General features: G+C 40.1%; 1 protein-coding gene and 1 long non-coding RNA gene across 11 annotated transcripts in view; one reads left to right on the forward strand and one right to left on the reverse strand.

Annotated features, from left to right (window-relative positions):
- STAT6 (signal transducer and activator of transcription 6) overlaps positions 1-12,989 on the forward strand; it is a 331,337-nt gene that overhangs the window by 185,754 nt on the left and 132,594 nt on the right. For 8 of the 9 annotated variants that reach the window (XM_075199421.1, XM_075199416.1, XM_075199413.1 and 5 more), the window contains one exon: positions 12,583-12,659. The exons of the other annotated variant lie outside the window; for it this stretch is intronic. In XM_075199421.1, coding sequence (XP_075055522.1) covers positions 12,583-12,659 — 77 coding nt within the window. The remainder of the gene's footprint in view (positions 1-12,582; positions 12,660-12,989) is intronic. 9 annotated transcript variants of the gene reach the window in all.
- LOC142141202 (uncharacterized) overlaps positions 1-12,989 on the reverse strand; it is a 56,760-nt gene that overhangs the window by 41,908 nt on the left and 1,863 nt on the right. The window contains exons 1-2 of one of the 2 annotated variants that reach the window (XR_012688629.1): positions 5,019-5,390; positions 4,216-4,377 (exon numbers count right to left, since the gene is read on the reverse strand). This is a non-coding gene — a long non-coding RNA (uncharacterized LOC142141202). Of the gene's footprint in view, positions 1-4,215; positions 4,378-5,018; positions 5,391-12,989 lie in introns of those variants that run through there. The other variant, XR_012688628.1, reaches the window with a different exon arrangement.

A 12,989-nucleotide genomic window follows, 5' to 3' on the forward strand; every position in this document is an offset into this window, starting at 1 on the left:
GGTGATAGTGTAAGGTGCAGAGCTTAAAATGCTTTTAGAGGAACACAGAAGGCATCAGGTTCATATGTAGAAATTAAATATTGAGGGGAGGAGGGGAAGAAGAATGTAAGGCTTTGTATGCAAGTAGAACGTTTTAGATTATCCAAAGATTGACAGGGAGCTTACAGAGTTTTGATAAAAACAGGTGCCGATATACCTACTTACTCAAGCAGCATTTTGGATGGACTGTAGGTGGGCAATTTGGGTAGAAAGGAGACCAAATGCACATCTCAGCAATGTTTGGGAAAAAGCAGCAGAATTTAGAAATTGTTTGAATGAGGTAAATAGAAGAGTAACAAATTACATATGACTCGTACACAAGCTTGAGAAACTAACCCAGTTGTAAAATTGTTAATAGAACCTGACAATCAGGTTTAGAGGAATGCATAAGACATCTGTTTTATTCATGTTACACTTTACCTGTTGGAGCCATTCACATAGTTTCACATCTAGCAAACCATGTTCATAGGTCAATTGTACAACAAGGCGCCTTTATAAACCTTTCATTAACCCTGCAGACCTCCTATATCCCTGAGGAAGCCTAAGGCGAAACATGTTGTTTAACCACTGCAAACCTGTTTCATCTATTTTACCTATATGCTCTGGGTCGGAACTCACGAAGAAACAGTATTATTCTTTCATCGACTGTATGCGCAGACCGGAGAAAGTTTTTTCCCATTCATCCAGCATTCTACTGCGGTGGCACAGACAAGAGGGATCACGGAAGAGGAACATCATGTTAGCCCTAATTAGGGTAAGTTTCTGCTTTGGTAACGTCCTGAGACTGCTGTACCTAGATTGACTATACCTGCCTATTACTCCAGCTTATGGGCAGAGGAAGTGCTTCTGCCATCACTCCGTATTGACTATATTTACATCACAGCTGCATTCTGGACATTGCTATCTTTTGGGAACTGCAGGAACTTTGCCTGTTGGTTTGTCTATGCCAAGACTGAAAGACTGAAGATCAGGTATCCTAAACTTGATCCCTTTGGGACTACCCATTGGTACACACTATCTCATACTTATTAGACTGATATATCCATCATTTATAGAAGATACTTTACCCCATGCATTCTGGGTCTGACCCAAAGACTAAACAAAAACAAAAAACCCTGTCCAAAGATGTTTTGCTATTTGCCTGTGTGGGTGGGATGCAAGATTCCCCTTCTGCAGTAATGGAAGGTATACTAAGAGTTTTGGTGAATGTGGCAACAGCACAGGAGACTAATACCCATCTTCTCCATAAGAATATTGCTCAGGGAAGACCAGACAGGGTGGCTCCAGCTGTATCAACACTGCAGAAATGATCTTCCGACGATGTGGAAGCATATTTGGTAGCGTTTGAACGTGCCGCTACCTGAGCCAAGTGGCCACCTGAGAGCTGGGCTGAACATCTAGCTTTCTATCTATCGGATGAAGCTCATCGTGACTATATAGACCTGGGCGAGGACCTGGTAACTATCTGCAGCTGAAAGCCGCTATACTGGCATGGATGGAGTCACGACACGGGCAAGGCCCAGCGCGAAAATGACTGGAGACTGTCCAAAGAGTTGTGTTCTGCAATCAAAATGATCAACATTCTGGCTATCGATCATTGTATCCGAGGTATGGACCGAGGGCTCTAAAGGTGGACACTGCAGACGGACCCTCAGACATATGAGGAATTGGCCATTGAATTAGATTCAGATACGGTAAATTAGATACGGTGCATTGCAGCTTATGCCCAAACCTCCGTTGCCTGCTTCAAAGTTTGTGCCTCAGTAAAACTTGGTATACGGAAAGATAGACTGGGAATTGGTGAGAAAAGTTTGCCTGACAAAAAGGTACACAAAGCAGGGTCCACCTGGATATTTGCAGGCACAGTGCCCAACATCAATTGAACCTATGGATTGTTTGCTGGTGAACACAAAATAGATTTATTTGGGCTACTGCACTATGAGTCCAGTTGCAGGGAAATCCTGCATATTCCGCGGGGCTGTATCTGTGAATCACCATTAGGTGCTGGCTCTGTCAGATTCAGGTAGTGAATTGACTTTGGTTTCCAGCTATATATTGTCAAAGGTTCTGGCTCACAAACTTTCCAAAGTAAAGGTCCTCCGCAGTCCCATGGACACAGCGGAATATGATAGGACCCTTTTACTATAAACTGTCATGGTAATAGAGGCAGTTGTCCTAAAACCATCTTACCTGTTGATACTTGACAGAGACTTTTCGCTGTTTAAAGAGGTCCTCGAGGAGAGAGTCTGGCCGGACACCTTGACAATTGAATCACCAGCCAAAGGTCTAGCCTTGAGGGACAAGCTTGAAGATTAGGGATAGGTGAAGTGTCATGCTCTGATACAAAACCCGGACAGGAGTGCAGTTCAGGAGAATAAAGCTCCACCATCAAAAAGGATGGGGGAAAAGGTCAAGCCATCTCGGAGGTGACCGGAGCAGTTGATAGTCGCAATAGCTGGTAAACCTGCAAAGAAGCTCAAGCTGGCGTACATTATCATAATTGAAAAGTTTCAGCGCTGTCAGCTCTGCTCCGAAGAACAGAGCTGAACAGCGCATGTGTGGAGGGATCACATGATCCCTCCCTGTCACTCATCGCTCTCTCTCTCTGCAACTATAATTGCCGAGAGAGAGCTGAGATGTTTGTGCGCATACCCGAGGTTTTCACTCGGCGCATGCGCACTGGAGTGAGAAGAGGACCGTATACTGCTTCGGGAACGAAGAGTAAGTGGTAAGTATGTTTTCCACTTCACAGGATCAGCAGTTCCTGCAAGGAGCAATTAGGAGGCAGATAGCAAGCCACCTTCCATAGAATGTGTTTGATCACCCATTTATATAGATACCTTAATTCCGTTCATATAATTGGGGAGAAGGCAACCTCACTACACTAAGTGAACTTATCCTTGCTTTATAAATGTCAGTTATCAATTTTGTTTTTGGACGGTGGGTAGCCTAACATTGATCCAGCACATAACTTTTGCAAATTGACTAGGAACTGCATTGAAATACATCCAAGAGAAAATTATCCCTGATAGCAGAGAACCTGCTACATACCTTTAACCCCGCACAACCTAGGAGAACGGATTGAGTGCACCCAGTTATTTTAATTCACATTATTTGTTTTTCACTAGAACAATAACTCCTATTCTTCTTATGTGTTATGTTATATTTGTGTTTAAGGTTGCACCCCAGACATGAATCAAGAAATAGGATTATAATCCTTATATATTTATATTGACTGGATATTTGTCCCATAGTTGGTGCGACAGAACAATTCTTTTTTCTAAAGAATCCAGGGATGTCAGATGAAATACCCTTGATGTAGGTGTGCAATAAAGATAAAAAATGAGGGTTGTGTAGTGGTGTTTAATCTATATATATGTAAAAGGCTAACACTGCTCCTCACCTTTATAAATACACACACAAAACACACAAACAAATTTTGTCAAATATTTGCAACTGACTCTTTTGTGTACTTGACTATCTTACTGACTAGATGTTACTCATTTCTTGGGCTTTTATTTAGTTGTTTTGGGTGTCAGTTACCATTTATAATCACCTTTGCTATTCCAAATCTATTCATTTGTTTTATGTGCAGTTACTGTTTAATTAATAGGAATATAGTAACTAATTTAAGCAGCAAAGTGTAACTGCGATGACACCTAAAACGCACATATCTGCTGAGGGAGTAACTGCACCACAAGAAACAGCAAGAAGACGAAGGGGCGGAGCGGGATAAAGCCCAGCGACAAACTGACTGATAACCAAAAAGAACGCGAATGTGATCGTCATTACCATGCAAATATGACTCCTCTGCAAACTGAGCAGTCATCTGCATTTTGCAACTGAGCAGTCATCTGACAAACTATTCAATCAATGCTGCCACAAGGGTCAGGCCAAAGGTTTATGCTATGCTGAACACAGTAGTATTCCTAAGTATATTTTTTTCTGGAGGCAAATGTAGATATATATTGTGTGGTGGGAGTTTGTTTTCCTCCATAGAATTATTAGGCCTATGATGTCAGATCCCTCTGGAATTGTAAACTGTGACCAGGTCTAGGGTAAATAACATTTATCTCAAAAGCTGTTTCAGATGGGCACACTTTTATGCTGGCTAAATACAAATTTAAAAGTTGACTACATTGCAAAATCCCAATACCTGCTTTCTTCCACAAGAACCTGTGGCTCCTCCTCTGCCTGTTGGTTTGGTGGTGGAGTAAACAGTAATGGGGAAAACAAAAAAAAATTGGGCCTCCTCCTATTGCCCCACTACTTCATGAGCCTCCTCTTCCTGGGGCTCCTCCTCCTCGCGACAGTGGTGGTGGTGGATGTGGAGGCATTCTGTTGTAATAAATATGACCCATTAGTTTATTTAGAAATGTTGGTCATTAAGGAGAGCAAAGAAAAAATGGAGTAACTTTGCACCTTGGCAAAACCATGTTGCATTGAAGAGAGAGGTAAATTTATAATGTGGGGACATATTTTTATTTGGGGTAGGACATGTTTTACATCAACTAAATTTCAGTGTAAAAATAAAGTTATCAAGTATTTGTTTGCTACATGACAAAACAACCAGTATTTGAAGTATGTGATAAATAATAAACTAATTTGCACCCGTTACATTGTAACATGGTTTGTTCAGGATCCAACGTACTCTTTTTTTTTTTTTGCCTTACTCTCCTCAATGACTCAGGCCAGTTATCTCAAACATACATAGAGACATCCAGATAATTCTAGCTTGCAATGTGAAATTTCCCAAACCACTCATGAACCATCATTGGACAAAGAAACAGACCTTTACACCGCTTTCATATGGACTTGACATGGGAGGCTTCTTTTAATCACATACATCACTATTACTTAACAGATATTGGACTTTGACCAATGAATTTTGTTACAAGTCATCTTGTTTTTTTAATGGGCCAGATATAACTGTAAGATCATTTGTAAATATAACAAAGTGTGATTAATACTGAACTTACACCTATCAATCTTAGCCCTTAGTTCTGTGAGAACATGGGCTGTCTCCTCAAGGTGCCCCATTGCCTCTGCAGCTACATGATGGAGCGTTGACTACCAATTTCAAAGCGCAAGTTTTCACTTCCATTGTTACATGCAATATATTGCCAGAAGTGTAAATATTTAGTAAAGGTGGTAGAAACTGGCTGCGGAGGGGTAGACGGCTGTTGCCCTCCTGCTCCGTCACCTGAGCCTGGGCCATTTCTCGTAAATGCTAAATTTGTGAAAGAGAAGGATGAAAGGGGTTCAGAAATTACATTAACTCATTACTTTTCATCTTTTTGGTCTGTTTGTACATTAAAGATTGCAAATATACTTACACCTGAAAACGGCCTTGCCAGAATCATATAACTGTTAAAAAAAAAAACAACAAAAACTAGAATCCTAAATATACATATAATAGTAGAATGCATAGGTAAGAATTTGACTAAAGGTGAGTAATAAGAATTAAAAAAAAAATACAAATAAAAACAAAAACCATAAGCAGATGACCAACTCTTCAAAAGGCACATAACATTTTAAAACCTTTAAACATTGATAAGTTGACACATTACCAGGGTATAAATGTATGACAACACATTCACCCAAAAAGTTAACAAACCATCCCTATTCACATGTAGTGCTGGAAAAAACAAATTACCCTATTAATATAAGACAGGTGCTCAAAATCCACAACTTTCAATAAAAGAAATGCTGACGAAATGGCACCGTAGTAATCTTCCGCAATGGGTCTTACATAGTGGTGTTTAATGAGCTGAGTGCATGGTATACAGGTATATGGAGCAAAGTTCACTATTCCATTAGATAACGTAGGCTATACAACTGCGATTGATCACGGTTGACAGCTGGGATTTAAATTAGACATCGAGAAGGAGCACACTTTATATCTGGAAAACCGCTTGCTTCTGCATGCACATGAACCGGACTTGGATGCTGCTGCATGGGAACACCGTTACTGTACCTTGCCTCTATGCATCCGTCTCCACATTCCAAAGGGATTCCCAAGGAAGGTCTTAACTGCTCATTTGAATTCACACTGGAGGCAGGCCAGTAATGGTAAAGTGTGACTAGATCACTTATAAATAACTTATTGTATAAATGGATTTCAATTAGTGGTGCAATGTTCCGATGTATATCATTGAAAATGTACTGAGTTTTGTATTAGAAATGTATTGAATTCTGATGCAGTAGGCATATGTTGGAGGAAATGTGTTTTTGTAAGAACGGAAGTAAGGATATCCCATGCTAATTAGGCATATACATTTGTTAGTGGCCAAGACCTCTTTTAGCCTGAATGCACAGGAGGGGGTCATTAGATTTTTTTTTCCTGTCTCTTAGAGAGATAGGAAACCAGTCAGCAAGTAATTTAGGAAATCACAGAATTATGTAAATTTTGTTAAGTTTAAATTGCATTTAAATCCAAGTTCAGAAAACATTTTACATCCTGACGCTAATCATTGAATGTAATATCTCAGACTATGTCGTGCCAGTTAGGAAAAGGGTCTGGTTTACTCCCTGCCAACATATGTGTCAGAAACAGTATATGAAGAGCTCTGTTTGACCATTTATTATACCATCTGTACTTTTGGATGATCACTAGTAATAAAAGGCTGTGGCCATTTTCTGTCCACTTCTTGCTGTTGTCTCAATTATTGAATGGGTGATTATTGTATGGACAGAGGCAGATAATGTTGCTGTCTAAGGTGCTGTATTATAAAAGCAAAATAGCTTGTGCAGGGATTATTGACAGGACAGACACAGACTCACAGGCAAGACAGATGCACTGACAGTAGTGCAAGAGACACTCACAGGACAGACACATTGACACTACTCATTCTCTTCCCCCCATGGTTCAGGCAACTACAGGTTCCTCTCTTCCCTTAGCTGTGCCTCCTGATGATTGTTGGAGGCACTCTACATGATTGTTCTCTTCTGCTGCTGCCTTCCTCTATCATTCCTTCATTTCTGCACATGTAACCTTTGTGTACAAAGGGGGGTATCTCGACAAAGGAAATACTCCCACTAGGTGCACGCTTGACTACTAGTACTAGTCCTGGGATGCCCCTGTTCAATAGACTGATCCATGACAACAGCAGTGAAGCCCATGCAAGGCATTGGCACTGAAAATCACAATATTATTTTAGCTGTCACAACGGGTGAATGCAAATTGAGATAGGGAAAGGTGTGACTATAGAATTGTAACCTTGGAAATTTCAATTGTGCAGTGACCAAATGTGTAGGTCTGATTGCAATTTCTGGAACTCTGGGAGTGAACACAAGTTATTGCCATTTACCAGAAGGATGTCTAGTTGTCATGGTGGCATTAGCATTATGAAGCCGTTGGAGTGCAGAGGGATGTGGAAAACCCAGCTCTTTGCTTATACATTAGAACTAGTGTATTGAGGAGCACACTCGCACGCAATGCTTACATTTTGGAAATTTGGTAAACCATGCCTAATGCCACTATGAAGTTATCTTTTTGAAAACTTTAGAGTGGAGAGCTGTTTGGGACACCCAATTGTTTGCTTATACAGTAACACTATGGGAGTTATTCACGCACCCACTCACAACTCTTAAAATTTAGTAGATTTGTAAAAACCATGTGTAATAGTTTTCTGAAGCCATTCAGGTACAGAGGTATTTGGAATTCTCAAATGTTATCCAGTAGCACTAAAAGGGGAGAAGAGGTAAGCAGAACATGCGCACACAATTCTTACATTGGTAGATTTGGAAATAGGAATTCAGAAATATTATAAACCTTGTCTCATGCTAGGGTTACTATATAGTTATTTATTATATAATTTATGTATTTCAATTAGTTGCATTGCCTGACTGAAATAATAATAATGATTGAGTGTACATATATAATGCTATACTGATAATTAGTATTTATTTATTAACTTTTCAAAGCACTTTTTGTGGGAGTCCAGAAGTGTGAAGCCAAGTGCTTAAGATATAATTTAGTTATGTACCAGGCTATTTATATTGGGCTATACGGGTGTTTTCATTGGCAATAGGGATTTTTCTCTCTTTGCGCAATACAACTATGGGTTACCACAGTGGTAGTCAGCATATCGATGCTGACTACCCCAACAACACTTACCATGACATGATGATTCCAAAGGGCTCCTTACTGACGATCACCGATGACAACTACTGTTGAAAGCAGCTTTAACCACAAAGAAGAACAGCGGCGATAATCCCATCGTCATGAAGGGGAGCCGGCTTATTACTTCTTCGTGATTGGTTCAAGTCGCTTTCAACAGTAGTCATCGGTAAGGAGCCCTTCGGAATCAACATGTCGTGGTAAGTGTTGGGATATTTGGCATTGATTATGCCGTACCCAGCCCGGTTACCAATGGCGATGCTTTTGCATGGGGAAGCCTCTTTAACAAGTAATGCCACGCAATACCTGTGCTGTTATCACCATCTAAAATGGAGATAACTGATGAAAATAATTGAAAACATTTTTATAAGGGATTTTTTGATAATGATTAATAAATATTTCCTAAATTATAGAATTATTTATACAATTGTTTGAGGATGCAGATTTATTTTCTCATAGAAACTATCTAGTAGATGCCACTGATGAATCTATTTGTTCCTCTGTTTCAGGCAGGCTTCAGTCATTTGTTAAACTAGTGCTGCTCAATGCGTTGTTGCTTATTTGTTTACCAAATCTGCAAACCACAAAATTACACAATTTTGTTTTTTTACTGTAAATGAATTGCTTCACATGTGTAATATATACTGTACTTAGTTTTATCCACTGCCAGGGGTGCACAATTTTTGGTTTAAGGGCCACATTGGACTACTTTGAAGGGTCTGCAATGAAACTAAAGTTACTTAAAAAGTACATGAGATTGAACTACTTTCAACGTGCTACAATGACCCTTAACTTGCTTTAAAAGTAAAATATGTCAAATTTACTACAGGAAAAGAGGAACCTCTTCGCAGTTATGTCATATCTTTCAACATTTTTAAAAAGCCTGGGATCATGTCTTACTCGAGACTATACCCTGCAGTACAGTGACAGACTAGCATCAGAGTGCGACTAGTATCTTTCTGATTAACTGCCAGACCTCACTGGCACAGTCTAAAGCCGCAACAAGACCTGGTTCCTCAGGGCAAGTACAGGAGGACCCAGACAGTGCTAGGAAGTATGACTCTGTAGTGACACTTTTTCTTCCCCATACCTCTCCTATTACACATATCCACTGCACATTACTTATCTGTCTTGTGGTGAGGACTATTTGCCTCTTAGACATTGTCAGCCAGATAAACTCACTTGCAAGTTTAAGCACATCATTCAGTTTGATAAGCTGCCAGATTGACTACTTTGACCAGGTCTTACTGTGGGGGTGGGGAATGGGAGAGTGGGTTGTGCATCAGTGTCCTAAATCAATGGATCCCAAACTTTCTCAGTTCAAGGCACCCCTAGTCTCTCAATAAATTATTCAAAGCACCCCTAAGCCAAAATAATTACCAAGTAGTCCCCGGCCTTGCTTACCACCGGCCCTGGCCACGGCACTCCTTTGAGATCGCTGTGGCACCCCAGGGAGCCATGGCACACATTTTGGGAACCACTGCCCTAAATTATACTTATGCAAAGATTTAAAAAAAATGATGTTCTATTAAATGACACTTTGAAATCTTTGGTTTGTGCTTCCTATCAGACTCTGCCACTGACAGATAATATTGATTTAAGAAAGTTAAATTACATTACTTCGCTGCATTTTTCATTGCTGATTTTTTTTCTTCTACACTCCCATCTATTGTCAAGTACTTTTGTACATTTGTGTTTTTTTCTCTCTCTTTGCAACTCTTTTTTCTTACATGCTCCCGTCTCATCTATTAAGTTACCCATATCAATATAATCAAAATTCAATTGTTTTTCTGTCATTATTTTTTCTTCCTGTGCTTGTGCTCCATCTATGCTCCCGTATGTTCTCCCTGAAGACAAACTGATGGCTGCCACAGACATGGGAGTTGCATACTTAATCAGATTGAGTCAAAAGTTTAAGAGATTCCGAGTTAACGCATAATTGCGAACTTTGGAGATCACCCCCCTGGGAGATCTCCAAAGTTGGCCATGTATTGGGGGCGTGGCCATGTTAATCACATCATTAGGCCACACCCCCGTCATAAAATACCAATTTCGGCCTATTATAGCAGGAGCAGGGGGGAAGGGCAGGATGACGTGATTAGCTCCGCTTCACCAATGAAGCAGTCGGGATTTAGCAGGTTTCCCTGCTCTCCCAGGAGTCCGGGAGAGCTCACAAAATTTTGGGAGTCTCATGGACAGAGTAGGCAACTATGAGTAAATGTGAAAATTAAGTTTTCCTCCAAGAACAACTTCTCCTAACCATCCAAGAAAAGTTTGGTGACGGACAATGCCTTTTCCAGCATGATGAAGCACCTTGCCATAAGGCAGAAGTGATAACTAAGGGCCTGATTCATTAAGGATCTTAACTTGAGAAACTTCTTATTTCAGTCTCCTGGAGAAAACCATGTTACAATGCAAGGGGTGCAAATTAGTATTCTGTTTTGCACATAAGTTAAATACTGACTTTAATTTTCAGTGTACAAATAAGCTATCAAGTATTTGTGTGCTACATGAAAAAACAGTCAGTATTTAACTTATGTGCAAACAAAATACCAATTTGCACCCCTTGTATTGTAACATGGTTTTGTCCAGGAGACTGAAATAAGAAGTTTCTCAAGTGAAGATCCTTAATAAATCAGGCCCTAAGTGGCTCGGGGATCAAAACATCGAAATATTGGGTCCATGGCCAGGAAACTCCCCAGACCTTAATCCCATTGAGAATTTATGGTCAATCCTCAAGAGGCGGGTGGAGAAACAAAAACCCACAAATTTTGACAAACTCCAAGCATTGATTAGGCAAGAATGGGCAGCCATCAGTCAGTATGTGGCCCAGAAGTTGATTGACAGCATGCCAGGGCGATTTGCAGAGGTCTTCAAAAAGAAGGGTCAACACTGCAAATATTGACTCTTTGCATAAACGTAATGTAATTGTCAATAAAAGCCTTTGACACTTATGAAATGCTGGTAATATTACTTCAGCATGCCATAGCAACAGCTGACAAAAAGGTCTAAAAACACTGAAGCAGCAAACTTTGTGAAAACCAATATTTGTGTCACTCTCAAAACTTTTGGCTGTGACTGTACAAGTAGTAACAGCAGCTTTGCATAAGCACATTCATGATAGTGCAGCACCTGTGGTGTTTTGCTTTGCATGGACTTTTTGAAAAAAAAAATACTGTATGATCTTATAGTTACAGAACTAGTTATGCATCTTTATTCAAGGGTGTAACAATGTGCAATACACATTATCTTATTGATAACTTGAATATGGAGCAAAGAGAAAAATGATTCTGAGGTTATTTTAGGTCAGATTTATGAAAGGGAGTGAAAAGCACTATTGCAGGAAAAAACTGATATCATTGTTGGGAGGTGTGTCCCACTGTGGGGAGGGGAGCAGTGGTGAGTGTGTCCCACTGTGGGGAGGGGAGCAGTGGTGAGTGTGTCCCACTGTGGGGAGGGGAGCAGTGGTGAGTGTGTCCCACTGTGGGGAGGGGAGCAGTGGTGAGTGTGTCCCACTGTGGGGAGGGGAGCAGTGGTGAGTGTGTCCCACTGTGGGGAGGGGAGCAGTGGTGAGTGTGTCCCACTGTGGGGAGGGGAGCAGTGGTGAGTGTGTCCCACTGTGGGGAGGGGAGCAGTGGTGAGTGTGTCCCACTGTGGGGAGGGGAGCAGTGGAGAGTGTGTCCCACTGTGGGGAGGGGAGCAGTGGAGAGTGTGTCCAACTTTCCACAGGACCAATGCAAAGGATGTTTTGTTGGGTGTTTGTAGGCCTTTCAAAAAAAGTGAACTTCTTTTCTGGGGGGGAGGGGACTATAATATAACTTATTATATCTTCTGTATATTTTTTTATAAATATATTTTTTTTCTTTTGGTTGGTATCTTTGTATTTATTTGATATAATAAATATTATTATAGTTTTATTTATTTATTTGATTGTGTGAGACTATCGCTTGTTTAATCCTCCAGGACTCCAACATTTATAGATATTTGCATTTTTGTTTTTGAACTGCCTTTGCATGAGATGAGGTTTGCAGCCTCCTATGCAGCTGCTGTAATTATTTTATTACCGATAATTAAATGTAGGCGCCATTAGAAGGTTTTTTTCTTTTTTGTTTTTGTCTGTCTAGTGATAAAATAATGTTGAATCGCAACGATAAGTATTGTTATATTAACAGAATAAGCAGTGATCAAAATGACACTTATTGCTGAAGTTACCAGTTGTCAGTAGATTGCCAAGTATTGTGAAATTTACAAAAAATATTACTTATTGCATCTGGATTTTTTTTGTTTGCTTTGTGTTTAATTTTTAGCAAATACCTGAAATCAACCACTGTCTACTAAATGCTTCTTTTACACTGTGAATGTAAAGATGATCATGTAAGAACTGCTTTTTTTTTTCCTGATATTATTATATTTATTTACAGGTTGTTTTGCAACCACCTCCCTCTTCTGCTCCAGGTCAGTGGAGAGCTGGCAACATTTTCTTGGAGAGCGAGCACAAGTAAGTGACCTATTGCAACACTGATATCATGGCAACCCTTCACATCTCCCCCCTTGGTCTAGAGTGGATAAAAGTTTCAATTATGCATTTTTTAAAGCCTGAACCAGTGTGTTAATGCTGACTTCTCTGTGTGGCTTTTGATTATTTCATTTACAGTGCAATTGATTTCATAGGGCACAGAAACTCAGACACAGTGCAGTGAGAAGCCTACAGGGCAGATTTTATACTCTTCATAACACTTATTTGAGAATATCGTTCTGGTGAGATTAATGTCTGTGTATTTCTAGGGTAATTATCACACAATGAACTGGTGTTTAACTTGAATTCATT

The sequence above is a fragment of the Mixophyes fleayi genome, chromosome 2, assembly GCF_038048845.1.
Source record: "Mixophyes fleayi isolate aMixFle1 chromosome 2, aMixFle1.hap1, whole genome shotgun sequence".
NCBI lineage: Eukaryota > Metazoa > Chordata > Amphibia > Anura > Limnodynastidae > Mixophyes > Mixophyes fleayi.